Below are 26,980 nucleotides of genomic sequence, written 5' to 3'. Positions count from 1 at the left end.
CGATTTTTTCGGAGGAGATACAGGGTTTTGGAGTTTTTGTGAGGAGTTCTTCACTTTTTCAGTCGGTTCTCCGGCTGCCCAGAGTTGTAACAGGTGGCAATTGCATTAGCCGTCTGCATCCTCCACCGGAGGTGGTACAGGACGCGTTCGCTCGATCCTTCCCGTGAATCTCTCAACTCATCTCTGATTTGGCAGAGATGAGTTGGGCAATTGCCATAATGGTAAGCCACCACCACCAACTGCCGCATGGTATTACCATCACGAATACGTGAGCCGCCAACGGCAACTGGTAGATGGCACAGCCATCGCGAGTGCGCGAGCCCCTACCAGAAATTCGTTGCGCCGCCCTTGGGGGCAAAAAACGGTGAAAGCTATCGTACAAAACCAGAGGGCAGCACACGATGCGATCGCGCGACCCTGCCCGTGAGCAATCTCCCAACTCATCTCTGCTATCAATTTGCAGTGAAAGTTTACAATAATGAATTCCAGTCAGAAGTTTCTATACATCTATAGGCATATTAAAACAGAACAATTTCGTAAATCATTATTTAATTAACATCGGTATAAGTCATGTGAGATACGCAACATTTAGTAATTTAATAAATTATTACGTTTCCGTTCTATTCTTTGACAATGGGATTACAAGCGATAACAGATTTTTGCGCTCTTTCCAAATATATTAAAGTTGAGAGAAGATTTTAATCTTTACATTTTCGGAATAGAATCAGCAATGAATGAATTAATAAATATCAAATATAGATTGACGTAATACTCTACCCTCTATCAATGACCGTAAATCCTCTGCAATTATTACTCTACTTCGTAAAGTATTTGTAAGCACAATTGTAATCTCTAATACTGTATAGATTAACCAGATACCCTGGATCGATAACCATTACTGCAAAAATAATTTACTTAAGTACAGAATTTTATACAAAACGTATACCTAAGGCTTGGTCCTTCAAATTGTAGCTCTCGGTATACAAGAAATATGGTAATTCTTTATAATACACAGCATACAATGTACACCTCCTTGGCAAAGTTGCATATAACGTGATAACGGTATCATTACGAATTCATTCTATTCCTGAGATTCATAAAGCAGCCCGATGATTATTATAATTAATAATCAAGTAATGCAATATTTTCATGTACCAAGCTTATACATAAGCTTACAGAAATACGTGATTTAAATTCGGAGCATTTCATGAACGTATTTAGTCAACTTTAGTCTCCTTCGGAATGAGTTGCAAATCTTTTTACGTCGCCATTTATTCAATACTACGGTTCGCATAGTGCACATCATCCGCAAAATGTTCCGATAAGGAATGCGTTTACGACATTGAAATGTACTTAGATTACTGGCAGACATTTTGCGAATATCGGTTATGATGCTAAATTTTCAGTAATTCCTACAAAGGGTGAATACATAATCGTAAAATTCGCATCAAGTCTTTGACTACGCCGGTGAATCTGTTCATCGCTTAACTTATGAACAAAATTATGTACAACTTAACATGTAACCCATCGGTCGCTCATCCGCAAATTAAATCCCCTTCTTTTTCCCCTGAACTGTGCAAATGTTCGATCTCAATTACCTCCCTCCCTTCGCACTATTTATTTATTTATTTATACACTTAAACGTCTACCCGTTTATTATCTTAATATTTCTCCAATCTCAGGCAAGGAACGCGTGTCTCCATCTCGGGAATTTACACGCAGCTGCACCTGTTTAGTCTTCTGAAAGATACACCTTCACGTATTCGCGCTAATTGCATCTCAAAACCGTTCCGACTCGAAGGCGGAATTTTCAAAACCATTGGCAGTCCGGGTCTCTTTCTTCTCTTCTCGGCTGGGCACTCCTGTCATTGTCAATGATTTCTTCCGGCCGTCTTCGAGCTTTTCTAGGCCACTCTTTTCTCTCATTTCTCGTTCTTCCAATGCGCGGTCCCTCCTGTGCTCCGTATATAACCACCTAGATAAAATAATGCACGAGTTAAATCCCCGATACATTGTACATTGTTGTTTTCATGGTAACGAGGTTATTAACGTGACGATACGCCTTTATGAGGCCTAGTCACTCAAATTATTGCAATGTTATCAAAAGTATTCAGAACTAACACGCGTACTTCGCGCTTACTGATACGTTATCACCCATCACGACTATCCTTGCCGTTGTATTGGAACACAGATATCCATGCCATATTAAATTTCAGAAATAACTAAGTCAAATAAGTAATTGAATTTTTAAAAAAGATTGCAATACAAATTTCCCGATCATCCGTTGTTTCCTCGTTCTTAAACATGAAAGACCGTTATCAGAAATATTCGCAAATATCATACGCTCTTTAGACAGATTTATAAAAAAAATTAGACATTTGATACGATTATTGAAATTAACGTACAATGTTTTTAAATGGCGCATCTTTCACTTGCGTGCTCATTTAGGTAATTCTATTAATTTAATGTATCGCTTTTGGACGAGGAGATAACTTTTAACCCGAATAAAATAGGGTTTCGCTTTGTGTTAAAAATATCATGGATTATTGTAAAGTAGAACTTACAAGAATGAGATCACTGCGGGAATAGTAAGGCACCCGCCAACAAGGAAAAAGGTCCCTGGTAACGTATTCATTGTTGCTCCATAGACGGAACTGTACATTGGTCCGTAGACGAGCGGCATCAGAGACTCGCAAACGCCAAACAAGGAGTTGACCTTACCTGCGGTTAAAAGAAATCGTTTGAAAACTGACTTCTGCACGGCTGGGACGTGCTTCATTAATCCCACCTTTAGCTCGTTATGATATAATAACCGGTTGAAGTGTGGGTACAACATCGCGGTATATAACTCGGCATGAGCTGCCGTGAGATACGATTTATTATGCAGCTACCTTCATGCCACGCTAATAAATTAGCTCGTTAGAAATTAGAACTTTCTCTGGGCATAAATGTCGCTTCATTTTGCTTCCTTCGATCCACCCCACTATATGTATCGTAAGACTAGTCAATAAGCGACATGACGTTTCGAGTTTTCCCATGGATCAATGAAGAAACGGATGGAGCCTAAAGTGACAATTTAGACGAGGGGTCTGAAACTCGAGTCGTAAGGAGAAGGGATTGCAGCGGCCATCTTGCGTTGCTACGCACACATACGTAATCTCGTATTCGTCAACGTCGGCAACCAAAGGGGGTGCCACCGCGTCTTTTTTGGAATACGATAGAAAACATGTGAAAACGTATAAAGATACCGAGATTATGTGACCCATCATTTTTAAGGACGTAATCGTAAATGTCAATAACAGTGTACTTTAAATTGTCATTAATGTGAAACTTCATGCGACAAGATTCTGCAGGTAAAAGTTCACATGTTACGAGAAGAACTCGTTTTGGAAAGTGAAAAGTTGATTATTTATGGTTAATGTCCATTTCACAATTTGCGTATACCTTATCGTTAGTTATTTAATATGAATTTGTTGTCTAAGAGGTCACTAACTGTGCGTGGCGAAGTAGATATTAAAATCGCCGCTTATTATTCCTGGTATCTCGTAGAAATAATTTTTGTACGGTTACGTATGAAAAAATTTTCTATAATGAAGAATTCACAGGGAGCATTTGTGCTCTCCTTAATCCTAAACTTTACCATAGGAAAATCCCTATCAATTCCATACAATGAACAATTAAGTAACGATATGATGAGTTTTTCGTATTCCTTGTTAAGAACATTTGTTGGGGAACCAAAAGAGGCGTACAAGATTTTTCGCGCTGTTCGGCGATCGTTATTAAAAGTATAATTCTCCTGATAAATATTATATATGTGTAATATAACCTCTGATCAAAATGAGCAAAAAATATCTAGAAAGAACATTGCAATTTCTGGCGTTCCCTTGGTCATCCGTTTCAGCTAACGATAATGTCCTTCGTGCGGTGAGAGAAAGTGGGAAGGGAGTATTATTGTGCCAAGGAATTTTCTGTCGTTTTGTCATTAGACGTAATACACGAATGACATTCCAAATTATCGGTTTAAGGTAAACACAAGTGTGTTGCAATCCCTCGAGCATTAATGTCTGCGTTGAAATATCTTCCGCGAGTCTCGTTTCTCCCTCTTCGAGTTACGAGACACCACGTATACATGTTTCCGAATAAGCGGACGTATTTTGACCAAATCGTCTAAATTTCATTGGCTTTCCTGCAGAAACGTTACGTCTGCGTATCGCCACTTCCGTTCGGCCATTAATCGCACTCTATTGTCGGGAATATTCGAATTACGTGAACCTGACCGTGAGATCATCGCGCGTAACGAGCATCGCAATTCCACTGTCTCTTATCAAAAGGATTCACGGATAACAATGCTCAATGGCGGTTCAATAGATGCGACGGATCCTCGGATCAATGGAAGCGCCACGGCTCCAATTTATAGTTAAGTGCGACACGTCGACTGGGTAAAATGTCGATTACGCATCGCACCGTCTAACCTGGAACATGATTTCGGCGCACACCTCGATTCTAATTGACTTTAATGGCCAGTTTGCCTTCTTAGACGACCATCAAGGCGCACTTTTAGCCCGTGACATCGCTAATTGTATCATTTCTGAGACGGCGTAAAACTGATTCAATCAGGCATCGTTCAAAGTGACCTCCGAGCCTGTACGGCGTTCAAATGAATTAAACTTGATGGAATTAATCAATCCTAAGCGTTCATTAACCCATTCTGACTAGCTTTTCCGTCAAGTGAGTTAATTTAAAATAACCAGCCATTTCTTGGGTTACAAGTTACGTGGAAATAGGATGCATTAGAGACTCTGAGGAAACGTTCGTCTCGGTGCAGCGGCATGTACAGGGTCTTTAATTTCTTTTTAATTAAATGTTGTCACGTCGGTTCAAAATGTCACGGTAAAGGATTTGACGCGGAATGAAGGCTCATATTTCTTGCATATTTATTCGGATGGACTAAGGCATTGATTAAGCATTAATTTCAAATTTTCTACTCACCGAGTTCATCCGTTGGGACCAGCTTAGAAGCTATGGAACGCATGGCGATGAAAGACGTTCCGTTCACGATCTCAATTAGGGGTGCTGTTTCGTTAAACAAAAATATGGATTTTACCCACGGATGTTGCAGAACACCGGTAATGCAATTTTACATTGTGCACAATGTAAAGAACGTACCCACGTAAATCATCCAGTCGGTGGTAGCGAAAGCGTAGACGAAACTTGCGAGAATCCTGCTCGTGCAACTCATTAGGCCTACCAGGGCATCGTCGATCTTCAAAATGTGGCTGAACACTCCCACAGACACTGTAGTCCCTGTTGGCGGTAAACAGTGAATTCTGTAGAAAGATGATCCATCTTTTTTACGGTTGCTTAACTTAAGGTGAAGTGAAACACATCGAGGAACTTGATCAACATCGATAAAGAAGATTTTTCTAAATGCCTACGTTGACGACGTTCGTTTTTATATTGACAGCTGTATCGAATTATATTGGGTATTGTACCAAATGGCATACTCCACCTGTCGTTTTCGTACAATAATTATAAAGAAATCGAAGTAAAACTCCAGAAATCCTCTGGATTCGTGCTTTCTGAGGGCCTAATTGACTGCAGAGGGACCCCCTGCGCCATCTGTGATTTTCAGGTCAATTAAATTTTCACTCCGAGACCTCGTATTCCCATCGTTTTAGCGTAGAATCGCATAAAACACTTCTTTTGCCTTTATCCCGTTCAAATGCGAGTTTATCGACTACCAGGGTGTTCTAAATTGTCGTAAAATTGTCCTGACCCTTTCGATTCTCATATCAGAGCCTTCGATAATTGTATATTGATCAAAATATGAGAGCTCGACGCCATTTTTGTTCTGGTCTGAGCTGAGTTAAAAAGTTTGTTTAAAAAATCCAAATTTTGAATTTGTCAGGACAATTCTTAGATGATCAGGAGTAATGTGTCAAAGTTTCGGACAGTTTGGTCTAATACCCTTAAAAAAAAGTGTTGTATTCGAATCGACTGATTTGAAGGGGGTTTCACTTTACCTTAAACCCGTGTCTAAGTGAAACAGAGCGACGGCTTCAAAAAATCTTGAACACCGAGCGCAAAGTAGTCTCGTCGAAGAAGTGTCCAACAGTTTTAATAAAAATTAATTAAACTGTCTGAATATTTGTTAAAAAAAAAATATGTTCACAGATGTCATTTATAGATGACGCAGCAGGGAGGGGGTTGATTGCATTTTAATCATTTCAATTAAGTGCAATAAATCGTGTTGGGTTTTCGAGTGGCCACCCAATCTCTCGCATTCTTCGTGAGAACTTCCCTCGCCAGAGGCGATATGCATTGAATTTCCTGTACAATTGTCACGGGAATGCGAAGAAGCCAAAGTTTAATAAACCCAATCGATAGCTTCGCGCAATGTTTCCTATACGGTACGACATTCGTGCGAATCCGCTTAGCAACGCCACCCGTAAGAGGATCCTATGCAATCTGCAACCACAGAGGAGAATGTTGCTAATGAGAGAGAGAGAAAAAAAAAACAGGAATCGACATTGGAATAGTAGAAATTCACGAAGTGACGGAAGTATCCTTAATGACGGCCTTCGAAGCCGATGGAAAACTTTCAACGGAAGAAAAAAGGTTTCATTTATTAGCGATGATCGGAGAGGATACAAGATCCACGTGTTTTGTATCATTCCTAGACACTTAAATTCGTTATATAATGTTATATTATGGTTTATCAGTGTTCCTTCACGTAGACAGCTCGCTCGCTAATCGACGCGAATGATCGATGACAGGGTTTAATGAGTCTGCTTTTATATAAGTCGTAAAATAATTGTAAAATGGTCCCATCGATAAAATTAACGCGTTTTTATATGTTAAAACGTGAATATTTATAGATTTGACAAAAGAGCGGTTGACCTTAGAATACAACTGATGGGAAGGTAGAAATTGCAGTTTTGGGGGGTCATGTTTTATTCATCCAGTTTTACACTTTTCTGAACGAATCGGATAGCGCGAGCAGGACTGGCGGCTTCGTTCGCAAATAATTCCGGATCCAGATAGTCGTCTATTAGTAAAAAGTGTTTGTGCCGACGTTGTCAGGTGGGAGTGAAAGACAACCGATTATGAATGTCGAGATCCGTGAAAAGTAAGTAAATAAAACACGGCCAGACACGGTCGAGGTTTCCACTTTCTACTCGACGGCGCCATCGGATTTGTCTAGCCTCCTTTGATCGTATTTTCGATCTCCGTAGTCTTTAACATTCCGAGCACGTAATTATTATTCCTGCCGACTTTCTTTTATTTTATTTTATTTTTTTTTAATATATTGTAATTATACGTTGTTTATGGACAGCTCTCTCATGGAAGTGAACAAATTACTCCGGCACGTTTGACTTTCAGTACTCGAGGAAATGTAATTAGCAATGCTTGACCAATAATCCGAAACGGGATATCGAATCCCATCGATCAATCGATCATACGGAGACTCTCGAAAACGTTAGAACGTCTCGTCCCAAGATCCGACCTGCACCGTCCATTTAACATTCGACAAACTCATCTGGGAAGTGAGTAATTAGGGTCAAGTAGTCCATAATATTATGCTCGGACGTGATGAGATTATGCTAATTAAAGAGGAAGGACGTAAAGTCCGTGACTTTTGCAACGTGAAGCGATCCCTGATCTCAAGGAAATAACGGGCCATCACTCTTGCCGTTCTCTTCGTGCCTTTTTAAAAGAGCAACTCAGGGCTGCAGGCATGAAAATAATCCGAGATCTCGTCACAAGACGCGCATCGTGTTCCCGTAATTATTTATAGGCTTATCAATCACGATTCAATGTTAAAACATAAATCACGGAGTGCCCGGGGACCTTTAGAAAGTATGTTAAAGGTTATATCAAATGTGTACCCGATCAGCTGTTGTCTAGAAGGTTTGACTTGGTCTTCTTTGTCACGGTAAATAACGCGGATAAATAATGAGTGGAGGAGTGTCATTGAAGTTTAGCGAGTATCGACTGTTTCGTTAAGGTCTTATTTCGACAGGGTCTATGATTTTAGAAATCTGACCTTTATTTTACGGTACTTACCGATTAGATTAGTCACCATGCTGTAGGTAGAGTACATGCTGAACTTCACTTCGTTCCAATTGAACCGGTACCTCACGAACAGATACATCACTGCCATCTCGCCTGGAATAATGAAATTCGTAATACCATTTATCCGCCGATTCTTCATAAAGGCAGAAATTCGTAATTCATAAGTCATTTATGTATCGTTTCTTTGTAGAGATTATCCATTTCTTTACGAAGACAGAGATTCTTCAAAATTGATTGCTGTCTACTCAGGATATGTAAATTCGACGGGTACAAGGGGATATAACCGTGTATGCGGAGTCATGAAATACTACTGAAACGATAATGCCCGTCACGGTTAATGAGTCATTAATTTGTCTGATTTTATTTAAGACCTCGCGAGCAATTGCAAAATGACCAGACGTCAGATAACGAGATCTTGCCCTAGGAAAGTGAATTATTTCCGCGACAGAAATAGTTACAAAGTATCTAGTGTGAATTGGAGATAAGTGCTTGTGTGACGTTCTGCTGAATCATTACACCATGGTTGGTGAATCGTACGAATAATGCAGTGACATAACTAGGCGATGATCAGACTGAAAAAACCAAACATCCAAGTGCACCAACATCCACTAACAATCTGCATTCACGAAACACAATTTAATTACAATTTCCACTCGATGTAAGCTCCAGTGACATCTCTTTGATAATAATATCGTCAAGCATGAAGCCCAACAAAGTTATGAGAGAGGACGAATTACACGTATGGTTTACCCCAAAATAATTTCAAAAGCATGATTTTAATTTAACAAATCCGTAAACTTTGTTAGTCTTTAGAGGTAAAAAGGTGGTTCGATTAAGTTTCATTGTTAATGGTAAATTAAAATATTGTCTAGCGAACTTTTGTTCTGTAAGGATCAGCCCAACGTGCAAGGAGCTGATTTCAATTGCAGCGAAATACGGAAGTTACATGATCGCAATAGTCGGTCAGCGGTATTCGTGGGAAACCTCTGGGTTCTCTCGGGCCATTCGTCCACGGATCGGCGAGATTGCCCGTAAAACACGCACCATTCACAGGATGTCCATAGACTACAATTAGGACATTTGGACATCCGTAAGACTTTCATAAGACCTCCGCAATAGATTTGTGCCGTTCAAGCGAGTCATCCGCCGAAGAAAGTGGAATCTGCTTTATTATTTCAAAGTAAGTCCACATCGGTATGGATACCATGGTCGGATAGTCATCGATGATTTCCTCTAACATTTCAATTTCCAGACTTTGTGCATCGGATAATGAGGGTAGCCGCTATTTTACTTCACTCCTCTAAAGTTCTCCTCGGTCAAGTTTCTCAGAACTTACGTAACGTCACATTACAGTTTATTGCATGCTTCTCCGTACCTCTCCTAATTGAATTAAATTCGTAGAAGGATTTCCACTTCGCTTTGGAAATATCCTACTTTCTCAGGTAAATTGTAATAAATATCACTCGACCCTACGAATCTCTCGCACTAATGTATTTGGCTCGGAACGCTACCGCGTTTCTTGATTTCCCGAGAACATCAGCTATCTCGCCGGTACTGCAATTGTTGGGTTATTAATATGCAATTGTCTGGAATTTTCTTAAGGCACGTTGCCGAGATGCGAAGCTGGCGATAATTGGAAATGAATATAAATATTCCGTATTTCAGAGTAATGCATGTAGAGGCACTTTTGTTCAGAATTGCACGCAGTTTTCACCTGTCATTATCCTGCATTACGTAAAGGAATCGTGTTGCACAATACGTTCGTTTATCAATGGCTCCGTTTAATCACTTACTTCGAGCACGGTCTTTAGTAAATTATGCTTTGTTCTTATGACATTTTTACTTCGAAGCTCCTCTCGGAACTTGAAGTTACGCGAGTCGTTGAAATGTATCTTTTTATCTATTTTCCCGAGCTAAGGCGACTCTTCGTAGGTATGTCGAATTTTAACCTGTCTTTTCTATGGGAACATGTCGGGATAAATCTCGTGACTAGACAAAGTTATGTATCAGCTGTATTCACTGTGGCGAACGCAGACTACGGGGATAAGGCTAAGGACCTTATCTTCAAATTGGCTCAATTGGAAAACATGACGAAAACGTTTTGACCTTGACACGAATCTGGGGATCTTCTGCCGTTACAAATTTTATTTATGGAGCATGACCAACCTGCGATCGTAGACATGTACTATGATTTTGAAAAATCCACCCTCAAGAACATTGTGAATAACAAAATTCAAAAACAATTCGGTCTCTACCAGTACCCGTACGTTCTTGATCTTTCGAATCCATTAAATGAAGATATAAATACAAAAAGTTTCGCGCCTCTATATATATATATATACATATATTTGGCGCGAAACTCTACCAAGTTTCTTAATCAGTTCCGACACGAATTATAAGAAGTCTTAAATGACAGTTAAACTAAAAGAAGACATGCTCAATTGGATTGCTCAAGGTACCTCCATTTTGATAAACAGGAAGCAACTAATGACAATTTTTACAAGAGTATCCTAGAAAACTATTGTACGTAGCATGGTTCTAAAATAATGTAATGTCTATCGATATTTGTATACTCTTATACATTTAAATGCATTAGACGGAAACATAAATACAACCAACGTCGACATAAATTATAGTAGAGTTCAAAAGAACAATTTAAACAAAAAACCGTGAACAGGAACTGCCTAACGATCGTTTTTAATTAACAGGAAGCAGTAAGTTATAATTTTAAAAGTTGCACTCAGAAAATACTGTAAATGACAGATTGAAAATAATTCGGTCTTTGTCAGAAGTTGGAAGTTCTTGCACTTTCGAATTCATTACACGAAGATGTAAATGTCGTCAATGGCGACACGAGTTACGGCAGAATTCTAAACGGTAATTAGAATAACAAAAAACCGTGCACAGCAGGATTGCCTAACATTGCCAATCATTTCTAATAAACAGGAAGCAACCAACGAGTCATGCAGATTCATTTGCTATCTGCAATACTCATCAGCTTTTAAACGGCACACAGCAGATACATCTATAGATTAACAATGGACTGAAACGTAACGCAGTAGTTAGTGCACGTGGCAAATACGAATAGAAGAACTATTCTGTTTCAGTAAACGCTTTACTGACCTTCCTTATCTCTCCAGCTTAGGTGTTACCATTAACATGCAATTACGAGAACCACCTAAACACAGCATCCGCCTAACGGCGGAATAAATTTATCCGAAGGATAAAGTTTAAGATTGTAAATAAGGAATTAAATCAAAAATCACTTCCCTTACAAGCTACAAGCATATCGTTGATAACATTCCGGTTTTACGTTTCCATCCGTGAGAAATCTAAAAGTGTTATACTCCATCGGAAAGTATTTCTCAAAACGCGAGTTTTGTTATCTGGTGAGGAAATGATATAATTCATGAAATCATCTAATTTGGTAAATAAGTGAGGTATCCACTTTTTTAATTATTGGTCAGTGCCGAGAATCCGCGAAGTTCCATTTATTACGTCTATTGGATTGTCTTATCTTCGGTGTAGTTAAAGCTTCTTCCGTATAATTTGCAGGATCGCCACCAAATTGCATCCTTAATCATCACCGGTGTCACGCTTCTTTATCATGACGTATCAACTTCCTGTCACGACCTTCCACGTGTCGTCCCACAAATTTGCACATTACTTCCTTGGGTGGAAAACGACTTTTTGCCCCATTTAAGTTACCTCCACCCATGAGGTTCCCGTAAAGCCACGTACCAGTTTCTTGCCGCCTCGGTTCGTTCAACTGCGTCAAGTGCAATCGAATTACGTAACGCCGTTTACCTCGGAAATAATAATGATCACTTCCTCGCATGTCATAATTGCATAATAATTGTCAGATGCCACCGATATGACATCTATCCCGACGATCATTGCAGCTACGTCCTGCAATTCTGCTTTTAGGCTTTTGAAAAAGTTTCCCCTTTCAAAAGTACTCTGACAACATGAAATATTCTCCACAGCGATCTGTTATGACAGTCTGGCGGTTAAGTGGAAACATATTTACTGCCAATAAGCTGCATTCCGCGGGCTTGTTTTTTGTAGCAAATTTTAGCAATCTTTGTCGGCATATATTTATACCATTCTTGCGAAAATTTCCTCACCGAGTAGTGCACACGTACGTGCTCTTCGAGTGATAAAAAATAAGAGGCGTTGAAGCTATCCTATTTAACAACTATCTCCTACGCCATTTGTTAAATTATCTATCGTAACGTTTTAATGAACCTGGCAGTAAACCTCGTAGTAAACTCCTTAATAAACTTCCGGCAAACTCGCGCAAACGAGTCTGACGGCTATGAGATGTATGGAAGCCTCATGTGCACCTCACTTGCCCGGAAGTAACGCGGCTTAAGGTCTTATACCAAAGTGAGGTAAAGTGCCGTTCCTTCCAGAAGGTCGCATGGCCCTCATTTCTGCGCTACGTAAATTACAGGGATTCTGTGGTGGATAAACTCGAGTACGATTTTCACGTTCGTTTCCAGACACACGCGTCTCTCTCCCTCGTATCTAGGCCGTGTTCTTGTATGTGTGCAAGCCTTTAAAAAGAAAATAACGGTGATTTCGCACGTCCGCAGAGGCAACCAAGTTAACGTAGTTGCAGAGAATCTCTGCGTCAAGAGTCAAGTACAAGCGTTAGCATTTACGGACGATACGTAATACACTATATTTTGCTTTTTCTTTTTTATTACATCGATACCGGACGTCTTTCATTTCTACAATTCAATTTTTCCTATGCAAAATAAACATCCTGGTGTCGAACAGAAAATTCTCTCGCCCGATGCACTATGACAAAAATCTCCTCACCTGCACTTGCACGCGAAAATGCAACGTATCCCCGCATCAAGAGTCAAGTACAAGTATCGGTATTTACGAACGATACGTAATGTACTATTTTTTTTTGTTTTTTATTACATCGATACTATACGCTTTCCAGTTCTACCGAATTTTTCAAGTGCGGGACGATGATTCGCGGTTAACTCAGCGCGAAAAAAGTTCTCCCGTTCGCAACCGCACGCGAAATATATGCGGTTGCACTTTTTACCCGCGAAAATGTCTTAAACGAAAATTACTCCAGGTACCATGCCCACTAACTTTTGTACAGGTCGCATTTTCCTAGCGTCGTCAGTTTGGACAAAAAAGCGCGTTTAACTTAAGCTGTAGAAAGTGGAACAACGAGGTTTTCGCTTAACACGGGAGTGACTTACATTAGCCGCGCGCTCCTTAAAAAGACACGAACGTCTCGGCGAATCTCATCGCTAAAAATGTATCGAATTCTCTAACAACATCTTTTATCCTCAAAACGGAAGAAACAAGAGTTCCTTGTCTGGGCAACTATCGGTTTCAAAAAATACGAAAAAACCGAGGGTCTTTCGGTCGACATATCTCGACACCCCTCGTCATGCTCGCACACGTTAAGGTGAAGTGAAACACGTCGAGGAAGTTGATCAACGTCTATAAAGAAGATTTTTCTAAATGCCTACGTTGCCGACGTTTGTTTTTATATTGACAGCTGCATCGAATTATATTGGGTCTTGTACCAAATGGCATACTCCACCTGTCGTTTTCGTACAATAATTATAAAGAAATCGAAGTAAAACTCCAGAAATCCTCTGGATTCGTGCTTTCTGGGGGCCTAATTCACTGCAGATGGACCCCCTGCGCCATCTGTGATTTTCAGGTCAATTAAATTTTCACTCCGAGACCTCGTATTCCCATCGTTTTAGCGTAGAAGCGCATAAAACACTTTTTTTGCCTTTATCCCGTTCAAATGCGAGTTTATCGACTACCAGGGTGTTCTAAATTGTCGTAAAATTGTCCTGACCCTTTCGATTCTCATATCAGAGCCTTCGATAATTGTATATCGATCGAAATATGAGAGAGCTCGACGCCATTTTGGTTCTGGCCTGGGCCGAGTTAAAAAATTTTGTAAAAAAATCAAAATTTTGAATGTGTCAGGACAATTCTTAGATGATCAGGAGTGACGTGTCAAAGTTTCGGACAGTTTGGTCTAATACCCTTAAAAAAAAGTGTTGTATTCGAATCGACCGATTTGAAGGGGGTTTCACTCCACCTTAAAGTAGGGCCGCCGGAGGTAAAGTAATCTGGTTATCCGCGTGGAGGTGTAATGATTCCTAGATTTGCATATTTTTCCATATTCCAGTTAGCGCACTTGCGCTCGCCCGAGACGGCGGTCACTTTCTCCGGCGTACGCCCGCCGAGAAGACGAGGTTCATAAATATTGGCAGTAGGCGCACACGTGGGGCTCGATAACGTGTAATTTCCGTATATATCAACCGTTACACGGGGCGCACTGTAATCGGCGGGCTATTTTTCTTCATTCCCAATTCACCGTTACACTCAACATCCGAGGCTTCCCTGACGTGTGGGAAGAGCAGGACCGTTAAAAAAGTTGCCCTTTAAGAGGCCGGCCGTCCTGCCGTCCGATCTTTACGATATCTCGTTATGTAAAAACCGCGGTAATCTTTCGAGATAACACCCGACTAATGCATTTTTACGGGATACGCGATGCGGTCCCCTCTTGGGGGGGAAGGAGAAGTTATGTACCCGTTACAGGTCCAAAAGCGCTGCCCATTTCTTTTACGGATTCTTACAGAATCTTATAGATCTTTTTACGCATTTCTTTTTTTTTCGGATTTCTACGGATTTTTACAGATTTTCATAGACTTCTTATGAAGTTTTACTGACCTCAACCGCTCTAGAGTAATTTCACATGTTTTCGGCAATACGTGGCCATGAAATTCAATCGTGATATTTAATCCTGTACGTAGGTATAGATGGGAGGAAATGATTCGATTTTCTCCTTGAACGCGGAAATAATTACAACGCCGCTACTACCGCATTAATTGTTCGTTTTACCCCGTGGCGTGTCTAAATAGCTGCAATATTTTTTACCTCTGCTTTTTAACCGATTCGCTCCGCAGTTACCTCTCCGGTCCGAGGCATGAGCAAAGTAACCCAACTTCACTATCTATGAGGCTGATTAGTAGGGGTACATAGGCTCACCAAGAAATGTGGAACGGCACGGCGATCGAAAGTGGTACCAGGCGCCTGAATAGAAATTGAATTTCACGCGCATCTAAGCGTACCGTAATCGGTAAGAAATTTATCCGCTATCCGCGATCGCGATCAATGGACACTTCTAATATATTTCGACTTCCCGAAGAAAGTCCTCGCGAAGGTAAAAATTTGCGTCTAAGCCATAAAGATTTGTAAGTCAGCAAGAATTACGGAAGGTCCGATAGAGTATACATTAAGTCGATCCATAAATTTGCAGATAAATTTCTGAAGGTTCGAAAATCTATTTATTTTTTTTTTATCGAAACAAGCCAAGTATTTATTAATAACGTATTTTCTGGCACCGTTGATCAGCTCCGCCACGTTCTCGGCGGTTTAATGCATGCCATTGTCGAAGATTCGCTGAAAAATAAATTTATCCGCGAATCCGTGGAACGATCCAGGGTCGTGTCGCGATTAAATGGAAGATACGATTTGGCTCGGAAGATTTGGTTGCACGAGGATCGGCGAATTTGGGAAGCACTCACCGTAAACAGGCCCGATGACGACCATGACGATGATCATGAGCACGATGACCCGCTTCTGTCGGTTCCTGGCCCCCTTTTTAAAGGCCACGCGGAACGTCTCGGAGATGTGCCTGAGGGCGAAGAAGTCGAGGGTGGAGGCGCAGAAGGACATCTTGGCCCGGTCCACCTGGTCCATTTTGTCGGCGGGTCCCTTGGGCGGCCTGGGGGGCTCCTTGATAACCACCAGGCCGTAAATGAAGCTGAGCATGTAGCACACGGTGGAGATGGCGAAGACGCCGTAGAAACCGATCTTGAGGTACAGCACCCCGGACAGAGCCATGCCGATGGGTACCCCCAGGGACAGGAAGACGTTGACCGCCCCGATCCTGAGAGTCCTGGACTCGACGGTGGTGATGTCGCCGATGTAGCTGAAGATCGCCATGAACATGGTGAACCAGCCCCCGGTGAGGGCCGGCCAAAGGGCCTCGGAGACCCCGGCGGCCTCCATGGGCAGCTCGTAAAACCAGTAGGTGCAGGCGATGAGGCTTATACTCGTGAGAAACTCCCCGACGATCGGGAGCAGCATGCACGGTTTCCTTAGGCCGGTCCGATCGCTCCAGGCGCCCATGAAGAGGATCAGGATGGTCGGCAGACCTGACTGCAAGGCAGTCTTCCAGGTCTGCATTCCGGCGACCAGCTGCTGCACCGCGGTCTCCTCCGCCTCCAAGCCAGTGGTATTCCTGGCGGTCAGTGCTCCGCAGACCTCCTCGGGGTAGGCCAGGTTAACCCTGCAGGCCTTCTCCAGATTCAGGTTCTGGGTGGCCAACGAGGCGAGCACGCTGGGCATTATGTAACAGGCCACCATCGGCTCGACCGTAATGTTCTTCGTCAGGAAGGACCACTTCTGGCCCACGGTCATGGACTTCCACGCAAGGACGTCGCCTTCGGGCGCCTTCTTCTCCGACCTAGCGAGAGATGAGTCCCTCAGGGGATCCCCCGAGGTCCTGTTCAGGGTGGACACCGCCACGGCGGTGGCCGTCTGCTCCGTCATCTCGCCGCACTGGAGCTCTGCCTCTCCTGCCGACCTGGTCCGCGCCCGCTCTCCACCTGGGGCCGCTACTGACCCACCGACCGGGTGCTCGCTGTCGCTCTCCTCGGGTCTCGGTCACTTGGACACTTGGATGCTACTGGTTCGAACTCGCGGGACCACTCGGCCCGTTCCGCGGCCGCGAGTGTCCGGGCTTTCGTCCCTGTGCGGCTCGGCTGCCTCCGCCGCCTCCACCGTCGCCTCCACCATCGCCTCCACCATCGCCTCCACCACCGCCTCCCGACCCCACGGGAGGCCCCGGGCCGCATGCCGCCGCGGCCGAGTCGGCCAGAGGTGGTGCGGGCCACTTCGCTCGGAGCAGACCGGACCACGAAGAGTCCTGCCCGTGTCCCTTCCTCATCGACTTATCACTTTCCGTATCCATTTTAAAGCCTCGATGACCACGTGGCCTGAAATCATCCATTTTCAGAACACGCTGATATAGCAGAGGCGGCATCGTCTCAAATCGTTCATTTGGAGACCATGGCACTATAGTGGGCAACGTGGTCTCGAATCACCCATTTTGAAATTTCAATGGTAACGGTAGGGTCAACGTGGCCTCAAATTGTCCATTTTGAGACCACGCTGATATAGCAGAGGCGACGTGGCCTCAAATCATTCATTTTGAGACCGCGTCGTTCGCTTCCTGCGGCGAAATTTCTCTGCTGAACAACGGAGGAGGTCATGAACTTCGCATGTCGTCGGATAAATGGTCTTTGCAAATACTCGCGAAGAACCCACGTTAAATGTTTCAGCAAATATCCGAAGTGCCGAAACTTTGGCTTAAAGGGAACAAGACCCAAGGCCAAAAAAAGAAAAAATGACAACGTATCTCTCTGCTCTTAGACTTGACTTTCGGGGCTCAATGGTTGACCAACCGAAAGGAAGTTTCAACTGGACCAGCCAGACTTTCTACTAGCCAGTTCGCACCTAAACCGTGGATAGAAATTTCCGAATACGGTGTCCCGTCCCTGTTGTCCCAGCTGATCGTTTTCTCCATCGCTGGAACCACGCTTTGCGACTTCCTCGATTTTACCGCACATACGCGTACACTTCCGTCCACTTCAGGTGTACACTCGTTCGCGTCGGATGCCGAGCCCCCTTGAATGGAGGTCCTCGTTGGTAGCCGACCGCTCAACACCTACAACGACCGATTCGTGATGCGTCCACTTACTCGCTAACCCGCGATAACCATGATAATCTTGACGCGGCTGGGAGCGGAATTGCTCCCGACGAATTACTTGCGAAACGATGCGCCGCGAACTGATTACACGCGGAACGAGGCGGTAAAACGCATCGGAGTCTTGCGGGAGCTCACCATTGTAACGATAGGGCGCGAAAAATAACGACGAGCCGTATTCCCTTCCTCGCCTACGGACGTTTCGGACAAAATCAACAAAAGAAACCAGGTAGAAGAGAACGTGCAAAAGAAGACAACGAACAAACGTGGAAATTTCTCAATGCACCGTTGGCTACATCGATAGAGACGTTTCTAACGATCAGAGATCTTAATTCGAAGATTTGAACTTATGTACTTTATGTATCTACCAGGGCTTTTGGACCAGGATTATGTGCACTTATACGTGGCAGAGTGATAACAATGTTTATGCATTTCTATCGGATTTCTAAGGAAGGTCGCTAAGAAACTCTTTAGAGCATCTTCACGGATACCAAAATGGCGTCGGCTGGAACGACGGTGAACATACTTTGAGGGAACTTGATGCGCGCTAAGCGGGAATTATTACCGCGGATCGGATACGAAATGATGCGCGATTGTTGAAACTTACTTGAGGTGGTAATAATATGTTTCATTGTTCCAGTGGGAACGCGGGGGTGCGAGACAGACGCCGTGAAATCGGCGATGGTTTGCTACCAGGGACGCGTGTATAACGACGCATTAAACGATTTGTGTATGTAATACATCCGGGGGAGAGGTACACACTTCCTGACCTTTGTACGACGGTTGTGCGTACTCGTACTTGAAGTTGCGAGCACCGAGAGTTCTCCTGTATCTATCTCTTGAGAGAAACGAGTCTCATCGTCCACCCGTTGATGTGGAGCTACAAGAACGATCTTCCATTCTTGTACCTGGAATTGTCTTTTCTCTCTTGAAACGAGATTACGGTGTTTAAAATGGCGCGTCTTGCGATTTATTAGGAGTTCGAATTAAAGAATTGGGAAAATGAGTAGAGGGTTCATTCGAGGGAAGAATTGTCATTGTTGGTCACTGTTGATCGCGTCCTAAGACCAATCGCCTCCAAGTGACATTGTTTTGTTCGGCACAACCAATCGTAGAGTAATGTTGTAATTTATTCTCGAGGTCGGCGTAGTCTTGAACGGATCTTTCAACGTCCAATTCAAACAATTACTTCCGCCTCGAGAGAAATTTAGATCTCGGCCTTGGGCACTTTACGATGCACGAATATTTAAGCGCGGGGACACCGAATCTGCCGAATCGAAATAGGAAACTCGTGGCACGGTTGACCTTAGAAGTCTCCAAAAGGAACCTTTCTACATCATTTCTAGGATATCGGATTAATGTCAATGTCATCTTCGCCTTTAGCGACGCGTCGCTTTCGACGTGACTCGACTTACAAATTTTGTTAACCCTGTTTTTAGAACAAGTAGAGCCGCACCTATATCTCTAAGATATTTTTTCTGGAGAACAGAACCTTGTATCAAATGCTTCTCTTATGAAAAATTGAACACAGGATTCAGTTCTTTATCAAGAGCTTGACCTACGTACGAGAATCGCAGTTTTGTCAATTCAGAAAGGACAATTGTCCGCGAAATGCATCGCGATTTAAAGCTAACAAGAAGTAAAATTTTTCTTAAAAATCTAAGAATTTTTCTCGCTGAAAAATCGAATCCTAGATTCCTAGATTCAATTTGTATTGAACGTTTCCGCGATTCGATCGAAACTATTTTAAATGACTTCGAAGAACGTACTTAAATCTAAACTGCACTTTTTTAACGTCGATAGGAAACGAGTTCTTGAAATGCGTCGCGATTAGAAATTGAGGAGAATTGTGTATAATGAAGCCTGAAATTTTCCCGAATAGACTGAGTTCCTGGTTCGATCCTTTGTCAAATGTTCCATCGACACGCTATACGGTCGTACCGATTTCAAATGACTTCCGACAAGGTGTTTAAATCGAAACCGCAGTTTCGTAATGGCAAAAGGGAACGCGTCCTCGAAATGCATCGCGACTCCGATTCGCACTAAGTCGATTTCCTTGTCCGAAATGTACTCGCTCGTGTCAATTGACAATCTGCAAATCGGAAATCCACGTCTTCGTTTCCTGGTCGGACTCCTTTATCACGGTCCGATTCACTCGGCAATTAACCGCTGATGAAAACAATTGTTTTCCTAGTCTCTTAGTCGACAACTGTCGGCCATGCAGCCTCCGAATCGAAGTAAACGCGCTTCGCTGTCGAATAAACGACTTAAGAAATAATACACCTAATTAATTTGAGCATACCTAGGTACTCGGGAAATTCTTGAAAGAGCCTCCGCAATTATGCACGTGCTTATTTACAGAATAGAAAATTTTCCTCGGCACCTTACATAGGTCCCGAGGGTGTTTCGCAACGTAACGAAAGTGTACGATTCGCGTACTGCAGTGAATCTTGCCCAGTCACTTTCGTAATTCTGCACGTGAGTACCGAGCATGTTGCATATTTGCACAGTGCACGTTTTAAGCACCGAGATTGCCTACGTGTAAGTGCCTTTTTTCAGGGCAACTAGTTATTTAACGGAGCCACCTACGTTGATTGATTTCGTATTATGTATGCGAATTAAGTTTTTCTCGCGCGCGCATGTAATGCGTACTATTTTGTAATATTTTACCGACATGATTCGTCATAGTGGTAGTTTTTAGAAACAAAAAAGCTCCAACGTAACAACGGTTAATGCCGATAAAAATAGAGGCTGATAAACAGGTTTCGCTTGAGAACTGAGGCTAGGCAACGGAAAATTTTGCCTGTAATAAGTGTCGCGGAAAAAAAAAGGAGGTGAATTGCTATGATGTACAGGACTCTGTCCTATGCACTTAAAAAATGACTTATATCACATATTTTTTTGTTTCTCCACCTTTGCATCAATTGCTCACGGCTATTTTCTACGCTAGGGGCCGATATCAAGTTTTCACATTTACATCGCTTACTGATTACAAAATTCCTATAAAGAAATACAATTATGACATAATCGTCAAGTTGACCAGATCTAACAGTTTCCAGACCAGCCCTCCAAGTTTCAATGATTACTTCGTCAGTTACTGAACAATTAGTTTTGTCTTTGTATTCAATATTTAAAGAAATAGTACATTTCATAAAATTATTATCGGCACGTCAAGTGTCGACCTTTATCTCTATCAAGTCATGTTAAATAATTAAAGTAAGCAATGACTTTGGTACATATAATTTCGCGTTGCAGGCTGCGTGGAGTCTGCAATTTCAGGTAGCGCAAAAATTTGCGCAAATTAGAGCTGGTCGCTTACTATTTTGAACGAGTACATGAACATACTAGTTGTCCCGCTCCCCGCTTATTCGTATAGTTTTCATCACTTTCAAATCCACGAAAGATGTCATTATCCACCCAGAAGAAAAACTCCTCCAATTATTGTACAAAATGTAGAAGCAATTTAACCCACGGCCTCAGTAGGTACGCGTAGCGAGCTGAATCGCTTCTAGGCCGTTTGATTTGGTCTTATTTACTCACCATTCACCATTTTCACTCCCTGAAAAAGTGATTGCACAAGCCGTTTCCTTGTCTTAAGTGTTTTCCAGATCCCACTGCGTTACCACATCACATACAGCTGCTCATAAGTCGATTTCGAAACAGCTCTGCACCTCGAAGACTCGAGCTTTTCTCAAAATTCAAACTCTGCCTAACCCCACAACAATCATCTACATTTCAAGAATCAATAACATTGACTTAAACTTTCGAACAATCGAAGTCCAACTACAAGGAATTTCTTATCGTTTGGAAGGTTTCGATCTTTACCATGTACAAACTGGATTTAGATAATAGTATCTGTTTGAAGTCGTATAATTATTGTACTATATTATTGACTTTCAGGGAGGTACCGGAGGGTACATTTAGCCACGGTAAATGAATGTTTCTAAATGGCTTGAAAATACCTAATACTCTGGCTATTTTATTGGGAAAACTTCTCCGCCTTAATTATACGTCGACTATTATGCTTAATTACGGCTTAGGATCGTCAATTTTCAGTGAAAATGTATTTAATTTGCATTCGCTCGTAAGGCTCTTCTCGATGCAAGCAAGAGTGTAAACTCCTTTCTCTTCTGACTTGCGAAATGAGTCATCGATAAAGCATACGTGTCCCGTGAAAAAATTTCGTGAAAATTTTCTTGTGCCCGGTATTTATTACGCGAGCTCCGCGCATAGTTTTAGTACTCTTCGCGGTGATTTAGCCAAGCAGTATACCTAATAACATTTGCCTTGAGCGATAATAAAGGATAATGGTGCTTCTGCGGAAAAGTTATGTGATTTGTTCTCATGAGTGAAGGTTATACATCTTCTTTGACTTTCATTCGTCGTGCGCGTATGTTTACAATATTCAGATATCATTGTTTTCTAACAATAGGACCTGGCGGCACCAAATTACCACCTTATCCCGTAATTATACCCAGAAGGTGAAGCTATTACGTCAACTGGAAATCGCTCATGGATATCGAAACGATTACAAGGAAATCATTTGTCAAAGTTTAAAAGTTGTTAAACTAAGGAGGAAATTTAATCGACTTTATTTTCTTATATCAATAAGCGGCAACATTATTCGCGTATCTAGAGGATCATGAATATAGCATGTTCAAAAAAATAACATGATGTCCATATACTTTACGACTTTTTATTTAACTCTTACGTCGCGTCGACTCGTAGATGGAAGGGATGATATGAATGTACAAAACAACTCGTGAGTGGCAAAGTATTCGATGATGTAATAAACGCGTTACGCAACCGTAATCATCTCTTGTTACAACGAAAGTGTATTGAACAAGGATCGCGAAATCTGATATCTAGTTCGTTATCGATTCTATCAATTCGTATTATTCGTGTATTATCCAGCGCCAAAACCATGACCAGTTGAAATCCTCCAGGTGAAGCTTTTCCGAAGGATTGAACCCACGGTATGAAAATCTTTCCTCGGGTGTAATTCCACACGACGTCCTTCTGTTTCATTTGCCGTTCGTGTTGCGTTCACTCCGTTCTGGTACAAATCTAGAGGGCTCTAATTACCCAGCTTTACAGGCAGCATTGGTAGGAAACGAATTTACCGGACGAAGTTTCGCTCGAAATGGCTAATGGAGGACGAGAACCTCATAGTCCTTGAAGGACAATTCTTCGCCGTCAAAGGGAATGTACAGGCATCCGTGACTTACTTGGACCTGGACAAAGAAAAATCTGATTAATGCCTTACAGAAAATCTCTTGACATTACGCAACGTTTAAGCGATTTCCACTCGACGAGGTGGTATAATCGATCGATTCCTTGGTCGTCTATAAACGTCTATCAGGCTTAGCAACGAGTACCTTGCCGATGGTTTGGGAGCCATTGTGGAGAACACGTCCGACGTACAAAGGTTCTCCATCCGAAGTTTGACCAGCGATCACTGCATGCTCTGGAACCGAGCCGTTGCTGCAGAATTCCCAGACAAAGTCTCCTTTGCAGAGTACCTGCGACACAAGAACGATAATTAGCAATAAAGTCGTCAATATAGCGCTGATATCGAAAAAACCTACGAATCTCTTCGGCATATGTTTAAAGTAACCTTCGCAAACCCCACGGTGCACGGTGTACTTTGTTACTTGTTTCGATAAGATAATCCGCGGATATGGTCGAGCAAACAGTTCTTTGAACCTCGAATCCATTTATCAGCAGATGATCTAATTTTACCACCGGTTGTTACGAAAAGCATAAGTATAAGGTCTGAACACTTACGTCGACCCGCGGTGGTCGGTGAAGCAACATCGAGGTTGTCGCAATCACTTATTTAATACTTTACTTATCAATACGTCCACGTAACCCGTGTCATAATTAGTGAAAGAATGTCTCGAGGAATCCAAAATTTCCGAGTTAAATATTTAGATTACTTGGGCATGCGAATTGCGCTTTCTTGAAACGCTAAACATCGATCGCTGGAACATAACATTCCCAGAAGTCTTAAAATCTCCTGACAGTACAATATCGTCATGAATTCTGTCGGCACATAAATCTTAAACGAAGCGCATGAACAAAACGCCCGTCTCCTATTCCACTGAAAGCTTTATATTCCTATTTGAAAATCGGGGAAACCGACGGAAAGTAGAATTTAGCGAGCAGTATTAACGTAACAGGGTATAATTGTAGCGTGTTGCCTAAGTTTCACGTAAAAGCCTTCTACTATCTCTATATACTTTAGGTATTAAATCCCCGTTATCAAGATAAACCTATATCGACTGGCGGATTATTCATGATGAAAAAGAATTTTACTGTTACGTTAACGTCGTTAGATTATTAATCCGCGACTTCGACTTCGAGGGTGAAAGGCTGTTGCGAGGGTCAAAGAATGGCTGGAAAAAATGATTTAGCCTTGCTGACAAAAAAAAAAGAATTATGAAAAATACATCGTCAATGTCTACCTCGTAATCGTGCTTCGCGTGTTCTTCTCCGTTCCAGGAGACATAGGCGACTCCTTTGTCGGGTATCACTTTGGCAGGGATCATGTCTCCTTCGTGAAAAGCTCGTCCCACGTAAATGGTGCTTCCATCGACATCGCGACCTCCGCTAACAGCCGTTTCCGGAAGTGAACGTCCGGTGGAGCGAGGTACCCACGTGTAGCCTACATACGAAAGAAATGCATAAGTTTTATGAACCTTCCCGTTATGGCTCCCACCCGAACCCCAGTTGTATCAATGCACGCTCGCGTAAACTCTTAATAAATTCGGTAAGTTTCGGGTAAAAGACTCTCGATTGGAAATTTTACCGCCACATGTCCCCACTCTGATGACACATAACGTGATGATAGAAATTAATGATTCTTAATTATCGCTTTGAATTATAAGTCCTTCGTCGTCGAGCTCGACTATAAACGTCTGCAGTTCGCAGGGGCGAATAATTGTTGACATATCAACCGCCGAGACGAACACATGCAAAAATGTTGCTCCGATTATGACTGAATCACCCCTTTGTCATACGTGTGTAATAATTCGGTGATAAATCGTATCGAGAGACCCGAGGTGGCCCTGGAATTAATGCGCGATTAGTGCATAAAAGCGATACATATTCCTCCTACGTGAGAGAATTCGAAGGTCGGAGGAAGGGAGAAATGAAAACCGACCATATCTGCCATATTCCGCAAATACTCTCTCATCGGCATGAACTTTTCCTTATTTGCCTTCGAATCCCTGCTTACTGTATTAAACGGTGTAAAAAATGGATAAAAAGTTTACCGCTACAAATCGCAATTACGCTGCGTCGGAAGAAATGAGCATTCAAAGTGCATTTTTGTATGGTAATGAGGCTGGAGGAAATATTATTCTTTAACGGAGGTGAACGTACCGAAAGGGTATTTTTATCCGAATGGAATCATTAAACACGCGATTCGCTAATGATTGATGGTGCTCATATTACTTATCATCGGGAGTCGTACCACACGTGCTAGTGAGAACGAGAAAGTTAACCAGGCGGGGAAAGTTAGTGATTTATTCCTATTGAACATCCAGTTTCAATGCGTCCGGGGTACGGCCACGTAATGTCCATTTACCAAAATTTAGTAACCCGATCGGGATCGTTTGAGTTTCCACGACTCCATGCTCGTATATTTCCCTCCGCCTGCTCTTTGCGCTCATTTAAAGGAGCACATGGGTGCGGCAAGTTCCCGATCTCTGGCACCTCTCGCTCGCACCGCCGGTTCATGCACATCCCTTTCCTCGTCCTTCTTTTTCCGACATGTAGGCGGCAGAAATAAATGTGCCACCTCGTAATGTCTTTTCGTCGCTTTCTCGTCATCCTGGCGGCAACGCGAGCTTTCAACGAGCGATGAAATAATCGTTTTAACGCGATCCTTTAAACGCGCATAATTTAAAATGTGAATTAACGTCCGCGGCGTTTATTCCCTTGACGTGTTATATTTGTACCAATTAATCCATAAATGGAGGTTTTCGATTGCAAAATAAAAATAGACCAACTACTTCTGACGGCGAAACAAGGCCATGTTCAAACTTATGTAGAGTGCTACTTTCGAAATTCGTTCCTGGAGTAATGATATTCCTCAAGGACTCGCGAATTAAATAACCCGAAAAGAAAGACCTTGGACACGGGAAAAAAGTCAATAACATGCGATAAGTATTGATGCTTAAAGCGACAACTTTATCGTTTTTATTTGAACGCTGGATGGCAAGCCAATAATTTCGATTCTCAGTCGACTTATGTATAAGGAAATTTTTCGTTTCATTCGCATCCAATTCTACCTGTTTAAAATTCAACGCAGATCCTTTATAAGTTTATGTGTTTGTGGGTAGTAAGATGAATTTTTTTAAATCTAGGGTATGACGAAAACATTTTATCGTGTAAAATGCCTGAAAATGTGTTTCGCTCGAAACTCTACCGAGTTCCTTGACTATCGAAAAACGTGCCGAATAACGTGCGCTGATTAACATATCGTTTTTTAAATAACATTTTTTTTTTCACTCGAAGATTTGTTGCCACGCTTATTTGAATTCATAATAATTTATCCACTTTATGCCGATTATTAGCGATTTTTACGGTCAGAGGTCAACACTCACCTGACATGTTTCCGAACGGATAGACGAAGGTGAACTTTTGGAGCAAAATGAGCCACGTTCGGTATATCAGGTGAGTTAAGAACTCATTTTATCTTATCGCACATACGTTGAAATGTTTGATTTGTTACTAAGCCAAGTAAAGGGCTTCCCGGAACGCAACGATGAAACAGTCGACTCGCAACTTCGGGATATCTTAAACCGTTCGAGAATCTGAATCTATTTCTCGTATTCTAAATCCATATCTCTGGACGATGAATTTCCAATACATTCCTCCTGTCTAAAGTAAATTACATATGTAACAGCTTAATCAGTACATTATAATTTTCTAAATGTATAATTTTTCATAATTTTTAACGATTCATCTACTTTCAAGCTTCTCACATCACCACATGCCTTAAGAGCTAGAGCTATTGGACGCATTTATAATTCAATATAAATTTAAATGTATCCAATAAATTGA

The 26,980-nt window shown here is 42.1% G+C and overlaps 2 protein-coding genes across 2 annotated transcripts; both read right to left on the bottom strand.

Moving 5' to 3' along the window:
- Positions 1–532: 532 nt before the first annotated feature.
- Positions 533–16,874, bottom strand: LOC105702940. Its single transcript, XM_012430913.2, has 6 exons — positions 15,663–16,874; positions 8,068–8,169; positions 5,167–5,304; positions 4,990–5,073; positions 2,565–2,721; positions 533–1,975 (listed from the first exon to the last, which is right to left on the bottom strand). Exons 1-6 carry the CDS (start codon positions 16,690–16,692, stop codon positions 1,780–1,782), a joined length of 1,707 nt encoding a protein of 568 aa, XP_012286336.1. The 5' UTR covers positions 16,693–16,874; the 3' UTR covers positions 533–1,779.
- Positions 16,875–22,584: 5,710 nt separating this feature from the next.
- LOC105702941 lies at positions 22,585–26,575 on the bottom strand. The gene is made up of 4 exons (XM_012430914.2): positions 26,521–26,575; positions 24,376–24,575; positions 23,287–23,430; positions 22,585–23,142 (listed from the first exon to the last, which is right to left on the bottom strand). The coding sequence occupies exons 1-4, from the start codon at positions 26,525–26,527 to the stop codon at positions 23,056–23,058; spliced, it is 438 nt and encodes a 145-aa protein (XP_012286337.1). The 5' UTR covers positions 26,528–26,575; the 3' UTR covers positions 22,585–23,055.
- Between the last annotated feature and the right edge of the window lie 405 nt (positions 26,576–26,980).

This window comes from Orussus abietinus, unplaced genomic scaffold, assembly GCF_000612105.2.
Source record: "Orussus abietinus isolate OABI.00-Male unplaced genomic scaffold, Oabi_2.0 scaffold287, whole genome shotgun sequence".
Taxonomy (NCBI): domain Eukaryota; kingdom Metazoa; phylum Arthropoda; class Insecta; order Hymenoptera; family Orussidae; genus Orussus; species Orussus abietinus.
This window is presented reverse-complemented; position numbering and strand designations above follow the sequence as displayed.

Excerpts from the sequence above, each read along its gene's own strand:
- LOC105702941 (XM_012430914.2), bottom strand. Across the intron at positions 23,431-24,375 it reads ACGCGAAGCACGATTACGAG|GTACTCTGCAAAGGAGACTT; the intron begins GTAGACATTGAC and ends CTTGTGTCGCAG. Across the intron at positions 23,143-23,286 it reads GCTCCCAAACCATCGGCAAG|GTCCAAGTAAGTCACGGATG; the intron begins GTACTCGTTGCT and ends TTCTTTGTCCAG.
- LOC105702940 (XM_012430913.2), bottom strand. The coding sequence starts at position 16,692 with ATGACGGAGCAGACGGCCACCGCCGTGGCGGTGTCCACCCTGAACAGG. Across the intron at positions 5,074-5,166 it reads CGACTGGATGATTTACGTGG|CACCCCTAATTGAGATCGTG; the intron begins GTACGTTCTTTA and ends TTAACGAAACAG. Across the intron at positions 1,976-2,564 it reads CCCGCAGTGATCTCATTCTT|GTGGTTATATACGGAGCACA; the intron begins GTAAGTTCTACT and ends TATTTTATCTAG.